The sequence below is a fragment of the Notothenia coriiceps genome, unplaced genomic scaffold, assembly GCF_000735185.1.
Source record: "Notothenia coriiceps isolate Sejong01 unplaced genomic scaffold, NC01 NC01_scaffold00021557, whole genome shotgun sequence".
NCBI classification, from domain to species: Eukaryota; Metazoa; Chordata; class Actinopteri; order Perciformes; family Nototheniidae; genus Notothenia; species Notothenia coriiceps.
The window spans coordinates 94016-102987 of NW_011354258.1; the positions used below are offsets into that span (position 1 = coordinate 94016).

At 38.7% G+C, this 8972-nt stretch overlaps 1 protein-coding gene across 1 annotated transcript in view; it reads right to left on the reverse strand.

Moving 5' to 3' along the window:
• Positions 1-362: 362 nt before the first annotated feature.
• mapk1 (mitogen-activated protein kinase 1) overlaps positions 363-8972 on the reverse strand; it is a 32272-nt gene continuing 23662 nt past the window's right edge. The window contains exons 6-9 of the mRNA XM_010780298.1: positions 2706-2820; positions 2132-2263; positions 646-755; positions 363-522 (exon numbers count right to left, since the gene is read on the reverse strand). Coding sequence (XP_010778600.1) covers positions 406-522; positions 646-755; positions 2132-2263; positions 2706-2820 — 474 coding nt within the window. The 3' untranslated portion in view covers positions 363-405. The remainder of the gene's footprint in view (positions 523-645; positions 756-2131; positions 2264-2705; positions 2821-8972) is intronic.

An 8972-nucleotide genomic window follows, 5' to 3' on the forward strand; every position in this document is an offset into this window, starting at 1 on the left:
GATGTTTTTCAAGTGCCTTTATCTTCATGAAAACTTACATTTTACACTTTATAAAAGCAACATTTAAATCTATATTATACTGTAATGCAAGATCCTCACTTTAGCACTTGAGCGTTGAGTTGTAAAATCAAACACATATTAAATCAGTAGTTGTTAAAGCTGTAACACAACTCACCTGCAGTATTAGTATTTAAAATAGTTTTCCTGATGGACCCTCAACTGTGCGACCTTTTTAAAGCAGAGGCGAGGAGTGTCACATTTTAAAAGTTGAATGTTTCAAGACTTTAATGTAGCTAATTGCAATTGTGTAATGCACCTGTAGTTTTACACACTGCCCCTCTCTTTATGTACGTTTTCAGGTTATAAACTTGATTGCATGGAATGTAGACTCACCTGTTTGAGATGTTAGGACCTAAATGCGAGCTGGAAACGTGCAGTTTCTTGAAAGATGAGATCCTTCAGTGTCTCTTTGGGTAGGTCATCCAGCTCCATGTCAAACTTGAATGGGGCCTCTGCAACAGGCTACACAGGGAGGCGGAGAGGACAGGGTGATACAGACGCCAACAAACTTACATTGTGGTAAAAACAAGATTAAGTGTCCTCATTCCAATAGTCCTATATAGCACAAACTGACGACTTTCTCACCTCATCTGTTGGGTCGTAATACTGCTCCAGGTAAGGGTGCGCCAGGGCCTCCTCCACCTCGATCCTCTTGTGAGGGTTAAAGGTCAACATCTTGTCCAACAGGTCCAGAGCTGCAGCACAAAGAGGAGAACCCTTGATTCAGTTCTCCTGGTGGAGAGCTTTGTAGGGTGGTGTAAAAACAGGCACCTCCAGATCAACATTAGCAAGACCAAAGAGCCAGTGGTGGATCACTAGGGGAGCAGGAAGAGGTCCCTAAACCTCGGACACTCCTCTTTGACCAAGGCGCCACAAAAAACAAAGGCTTGACCCCCATATAAAAAAAATCACTTTTCCCCTCTGGTATTAAAGGTGACATGTCATGCTTTTCCGGTTATTACCCATCCCCTTGTGTGTTATGAAGGTTTTTCTGCATGTAAACGGTGTGCAGAGTCAAAACCCTTAAAGTACACCCTGTAGCGAGTAAAACTCTAACACAGAAAATACCTCCCCAAAACGCCTCGTTGGTGAAACGTCATCTTCCATTTGATTCTTCCGGGTACGTGCTTACAAAAGCACGTACCCGGAACTAAATGGGCCAGTCCGTGGAGCCCTTACGTTATGTCCGCGGAGCCGTTACGTTAAGCCCCCGCTGATTGGTCCAAATTGACCAATCCACACACACACACTCAGTGCAGGCAGCTCTGCTGATTTCTGCTCCCTGGCTGCAGGCTGATAACAGACAGTTGGGATCGCGGCAAAATTCTCTCTGCAGACCCATTCTCACAGCGTTTATCAACCTATAAACCTTTTTCTTACTCAATATCAAGCCACACTTATTGTTTTTATTTCGGCTGTGACTTTGTGTGTGTTCAGGTTGAGTTTGGCTGTGTTTCGCTGTGTATCGCTAAACAAGGAAATCACGGGGGGGGGGGGGAGCTGCAGCGAGCCGTTTAGTGGAGAAAGTGAATACTGCTGAATACACATACTTTACAGAGATGCTGTATGCGACACCAATGTGAGTTTGGAAAATTGCAGAGTATTTTTCTATTTTAGTATACCTCAACAATGGAATTATCATCAGTGAAAATGGCCATGACACCTCTCCTTTAATAAAGGTTTATCTCATCTGAAACATCAATGCTAGCCCACTAGAGGGCACCATTAAGCCCTAAATGGTTAACATATTATTACCAAGTATATAAGTAAGAGACTTACTTTCACTCATTTAAAAAGTATAGCTATTTTAACTCAATTCTGAGCTTCCTGAGAGTTTATTTCTTCAGCTTCTGCATGTTTAAAATCTCAATAATCTACATATATTGTAGTTTTGTACCTTGAAACCACAATCAATGCCTCTAGTTTCCCATCTCCAAACGTTGCCACTTGTTTTGCCAGACTGCTGTGCTAGTAGTGGGTAAATGTTTTTTTCTTAATTATAATACAATTCTAGTAATTCCATGATCAGAGGCAACGTTTTAAGCGATTACAAGTTTGCCCTGGCTCTCACCTTTGGGATCAGCGTTGGGGAAGAGGCGGTTCCACGGCACTTTGCAGCGTAAAGGCAGCGACAAAAGATAGTTCCTGGCCTTAATGTTGATGATGCAGTTGAGATCCTCCTGAGAGGGAGAGCCCAGGATTCCTGAAGAACAAAGAAGATTTTAGAAAATAACTCATTGTTTCAGTTCACAAATCTCAGTTAAACTGCTACATTAAAACAGCCCTTGCTTAAAGTTTTGAGTACTTAACAGTCTGAAGGAAACACAAAAGGACAGATGGGACAAGCAATATGTGGTCTAGCACCAAAAAGTACAGCTAAATTATTGAATATTAACAGCTACAAAATCTATGGAGTGGCACCAGGAAGCTATTGGTACTAACTAAGTGTGAACTATTCAGACTATGGCTGCTGATTCAGGTTTTCTTCCCCTGACCAATAGCCAAGCATCGTTAACCTAAAATGTACTGATAATATTAGAATTAAAAGGATAACCCAGAGAAGTTCTGCTGGGTTCGTAGACATTTTAAAACAACAACGTTGAAACACTTGTCCTAAAAACACAGGAAATAAAAACAATAATTACCCAAAATATGGTTGAGCTGATCCAAGTAGTGCTTCCCAGGAAAGATTGGCCTGTTGGACAACATCTCGGCCAGAATGCAGCCCACTGACCAGATGTCTATGGACTTAGTGTAGCCCTGAGAGTGAGAGAAAAATGTAATGACTAATATATATTTAAAGTAAAAATAGCATTTATTGGTGGACTGTAAAATATGCCAGATTTAGCCATGAAGGGTAATTTCAATCTGAAAATAAAAAAACTTTATTGTAAAGCCGCGGCCGGAAAATCAGGAAGCAACGTTACTACGCTATAATCGATTATGTTCTGTCACTGCATCGATTCAGAATCGTCCACGTCCGCATCGCGATGCATCGTAGAAATGTTTAATTTCAACACCCCTAATGTTTTAGATCAGGGGTGCCCACACTTTTTCAGCTTGGGAGCTACTTTTAAAATGACCAAGTCAAAATGATCTACCAACATTAAAAATGCTAAACATATATTTATTTATATACACTGAGCAGTGTTTCCCACAGAATTTGATTCTATTGGCGGACGATATTTAATTGTGGCGACCCGCCACAAATGAATCGATGTATGGGAAACACTGCTGAGTATACCTTATGTTGGTGTACCTTGCATAACTGCATGAACCTGTATGGCACAATACAACTCAGTACATTTTTGGTCATTATGTCAATTGTATACCCTTTCTTTAGTAGAATTGTATAAATTGGAAGGCTAACTAGGTAATCAGCTTGCCGGTGACTTGCAGCTGGCTTGGTGAACTGCGTGTTAGAAAAGATGAGATCTCAGACTGGCTTACCTGTACGTCAATCAAGTGGTAAATGCCGTAGTAAGGATGGATGATAGGCTAACTTTTTTTTTTCAATGCCATAAGATCTATCCACACTACCTTTGCGATCGACCGGTCGATCGACGTATTGGGCACCCCTGTTTTAGATATATGACCCTATCATCAGCTTATTGCTGACAGGTGGACAATCTTAGGAAGGTCATACAAACTAAATAACAGAGGACCCAGAGTTAAACCTTGAGGTACACCAACATCATTAACAACAACATTTGTGAGGTGTCATTTTCTAGACCGACACATTCTTTGTGTCTGTCTGTGAGGTATGATTTTATCTATTTCATTACATTTGATGAGCATTTTACTTTGGATAACTTTTTAATTTGAACATTATTGTATACTGCATCAAAAGCTTTCATTTCACGGTTCATTTAAAGTATCTGCTGAATGCAATGAGGTCAGCTAAATGTACAATCCGGAGATCTGGCCAGAAGTGGCACTTGTCCGGCGATATTATTAGCCACGCAGAGCGGGAATTATCGGCTCAAACACTGCACCTACTGCGGGGGGAATGAGTGTGCCTGCTGGTGCTATGGGCACTCACTTGTCTCGCTAAATGACTATTCGGGTTTTGTCGTGGCCTTCGTATGGGCCAGAGCGCAGGGGATAAAGCTCGCCGCATTGTAGTTGACAACTTTCTTGAGAAATGTGACACACTATGTATGCAAGAGACATTTTTAGCGAAGCGAGATTTGGAAAAACTGAACTCTTTCAATACTACTATGCCTCCCCCATTGAAAGCAAATTGGAAGATATATGCATTATGTTGCTTCATGAGTTGTTATAATTTTATATAATATAATTTGTTTTCCATGGGGAAAAAGATTCTATTTTGTTTTCCCATAACTACGTCAATGGTCAAGTTATTATCATAGGTTTCAGTCAGAGAAGTGACATACTATCTATTAATGGAGTGTCTCTCTGTGTTTTGTTACACAGCCAGTCTAGTTAGTATTGTAAATAATGTCTCAGTCCCAGGTCTATTTTCTGTTCTGCTAATGTATTAATATTATTTAATGTATGTGTTTCGTATTTTTTTTCGGCCGTTTATGTAAATATAGTACTCATAAAGATATTTTGCGTATACTCTTCATTAACTGAGGAACGTCGTGTTTGTAAAGTGAACGTAATTGGTATGCCTAGTAATAGTCGTTATGATGACCTATTGTATATTTCGAGAACTTCAAAGGCATTGAACGAAAATGACATCAAACTTTGTGTGTTTTACGATATTATTTCATACGGGCTTGTCTATAAAATGAGTAAATGACATGTACGTGACTGATTATAGTCTGTTAAATTTAGTCGTATTACAATCTGGTGTAATAGGATAGACAACCAAAGATTTCTAGTACTATAGTAGAATGAGAAAGAATCTGTGAGAACATAAAATGCAGTCAAGGTGTATGTATGTGTCTTGTTTGTAAATCATCGACGACTCTGGTCACGATCTACCTAGTCGTGTATGTTAGACGTATGTATTATACGTAGTGAATCTCAGATGTGGTTAGTTCGTAGGTCATAATGTCCGAAAGTCAGCGAAACCCGTGCCTAGTAAGTTATGTTTCTAATTTTTGCTGACCCACTGTAGTAAGGTGGAACAGCTGTGGTAACGATTGGTTTACCCCGACTCCTGGGGATAACGGGGTAAAATGTTACGTGCGACCCCGGAGTCATCTGTCTTACGAGTGTTACATAACCCCGTGGGGAGCAAAACTAAAGTCAAAATTTTTTATTGAAGATACTAATTGTGCTAGTTTCCGAAATCTTCGTAGTTACTTTGTGTATTCTTGACTACTCAATAATGGGAGATATAAACAATGGTAAAGAAATTCCGCCATGTGTTCAGTCACGGTACAAATCGGAATTTCGGTTGACAAATAGACACCCAATTATTTCAGTAAATTAGACAGGTCGTCTTAAGAAAGATCCTGAAAAAAGTGTCATGACGACGATTGCGGTATACCGGATATCAATGGTCACAGAAGCGTTTCACCACCAGGCGCCTGCCACCAGGCACTCGCGGGGATAACCAGGCAACTTATATAACCATTTTAAAGTGTAAACATTATTTATCTTAATTTAAAATTCAAAAGGCGTGAGAGCGCGTTTATAAGGCGTTACCTCGCTCGAATTCAAAGCCTAACGTAGTATATCGGGTCGCCGTTGTGCGACAGTAGTGTGTACAACGGTAACAAACATGGTAAAACATTAGACAAGAATCTTTTTGTGTACACAAAACCTATAAACACCTCAACCACCAGACGCTCCAAAAAAATAACCAATTCACCAGGAACCATACTTTCAAACTCTTTGGTAACTAGATCCGAAGGGTTAAATATGCCGAAACAGGGAATTATATGACCGTGATTGTCTGTCTGTTGCAACTCAGACCAGGTGTCGGTACTAGTATTTCCGTTCATTTCGTTTATCTTTCCTCTCCTTCGATAGAAGTATGACCGTATAAATTCTACAAGTCGTCTTTATACTAGATGTGGGTGAACGAAAAATAGTCTGTCGAACAAATATCGAACCACTGTGGAGTACACTGTACATAGTTGGTTAACTTAGTAACGATAGTTGTAAGTAGAGGACAATATGTCAAGTGAAACCGTGTCCAACATTCCATGATATTCGACAGCGGTATTGAGGCGTTATAACAGACAGCCTACAAGGTAATGAGTCACGTACCACACTCTATAAAACCGTCAATAATTATTGGGATTGAAGAAAGGTTTTTAGTTATCGTAACATGAATCGTCCGAAGAATCGTACCTTAGCCGCGGAGTATCGAACGAGTAAAAATGTCTACTTCGTTATCGTATAACATAGAACGTTAATCATTCAAAGAACATGAGTTTATGTCTGGGAACAGACCCAGACGGACGGTATCGGTACCTAAAATCACCCGAAGTACACACACATCCGAAGTCGTGCTATGAGTCGATGTATGGATAAGGTCGGTCAGGACTACAATACACAAAATAACAATTACAAACATGATCATTCCGAATGATGGAAGTAATGTCTCCGTGAATGATATAGTAACATGTACCTCGTCTATAGTTAGGATACGAAACGTAGGAAGGATTTTAATTGGTAGTGATGTGTATTAACGTAGAGATTCCATCTACTTATATCAATTCCTACATACGCAGACTCGTATTATCCTACATTACAAAAAGGAAACACTCCCAACTGGTCAGATCAAAAGGACAAACTTGGTGATAAATGTAAAGACCAATCGGGTCCATCTACAAGCTGTAAATAACTTGTATCGTTGTCCATATACTAGTCAGCAACGACAGGGTATGTCTTACGAAGTATGTGAGTTCACTTCGTACGCGTAGTCGACATGATTATGTTACCAGTTCGGTACTGCCATCATACGGTCCGAGTGATATAAATTCATATTTGATAGACGGCCGTTTTCGTGGACGAACTGTTATATTAACACAAATAGCACTGTCTTGACTCGGTATACGAACCGTTTATTACTCAAGGACAGACTCTATAGACGTATAGGGGTTACTGTATGTTTTTCTTATTCATACAAAACTTATTTCCTTAATAATTTCGTCGGATAAATCTAATAAGTAGAAGTAAAGACTACGTAAGTATCCCACATATGTGTAAATCCTTAATTTTTAAGGAACAGTAACACTCCATTTTGACATATTGTTACGTGGTCAGCCGTGTTTCAGGGATTGGCGTAAAATAACTTACTCAGTCCAAGAATAAGGTGTCCTATGGTGTGGGGACTATAGGAAGGGAGGACGATAAGGGTACGGTTTCAGTCAACATNTTTATGGGGAGTAGACTTTAATACTGAGATGAGTGGTATATTTGGCTATACAGACTCTATATGCATTACATTAATGCACACAATGTTTAAATATTGCTTATTGCACATATTTTATATTCTATAATTGATTGCATTCTATTTCGATGTAAATTACTGCTTTATTTTATTGCTATCTTACTATAATTGTATGACAGTGTTCTTAACATAGTTCACTATCTGTGTACTTTTTTTAATGTTTGTTTTAAATTTGTATTTATGCACCATGACATCAAGTCAAATTCCTCGTACGTGTGAACCTACCTGGCAATAAACCCGTTTCTGATTCTGATTGATATCTTGAGACGAGGAAGTTTAACAAAAAAACATATATTTAGAGTAATAAGGATAGATCTGAGCAGTATCGCTTACACTTCTGGAAAAAAGTGGTTAGAACACCAGCGTATCGCCTAAATATATTACCTGCATCTGGTGTATAAAGAAACTTGCAAACATCTCAAAGCATGGCAGTTCTTCGATATGTAACAGTTTCCTTTGTAATCATGAGCTGTAAGAAGCTGTCCTCGCCGCATTCATAAACATTAACCCAAATCAATGATGTTTTTGAAGTTGTGTGCGTTTGGTAGGCTTGCTCTTTATGGTTAAAAATATTACTTTTGGCAAGCAATAGTGTTTGTTTTGTTTCTCACAAGACGAACAGTATTATTTTAAAACCATGATGAAATTGATTATATGCAAATAGATCTTTTGTCACTGTTTACAAGTATTCCCAAGCTTTTCCTCTCAAGGAATTTTAGATGCTAAAGAGCTGTTGCTGGCCACGCCCTTCTGAATGATGATTGGTTAAAAAAACACAATGGTGGTCTCTAGGAGATTCAGGTGATAAGGCGTGTGTGTGTGTGTGTGTTACCTTGGTTGGTTATTGGCTAATGCTTAAACAACCAAAAAAACCTTGTCACATCACAAAGTGGACAAAATCAGCTCATTTTCAGACAGGTTTTTATATAAATGGATCGGGACAAAAAGAGAGAATCTTTTTTCCTGAAACTTTCAGAATCTCTTAACACAGGTAAAACGTGTTTATTTATAAAAGACAAAAGTGGATTCTGCATAAAAGGTGACCTCAAATAAACACTTTTCCAATTCTATACAGACCCCTCAAGAAACATAACTTTGTTTATGTTGTAATGCATGATTGTCTGCTTCCATTTTGAAATTATGTTTTTGGAATATAATGTTTATACTGATCCTCTATCTAAATGTCAATGTGCTAAAATAACAAACATTAAACGACAGACTTTTCAAAGTGGCAGTCAGTCTTTAATAATAGCAAAGAAATGCTTCGTACAAGTCCTTCACACAACAGCAAAATAAAAGTGACCGATCAATTCAAACATTGTCTATGGCAGGTCATAGATGGACCTTTAAAATACAACCAAGGATCTTACTTTTTCTCTTTCAGAAATGTTAACTACACAATTAAAGGTTTATACTGATTTTCAAAACATACAGTGAAGAGGTTCTACTGGAGACAACTCAAACAAGATTAGTGTCTGATAGAAACATAACATTCATTTTACATTAAAAAAATATCAGCACGAAACTCCCCCCC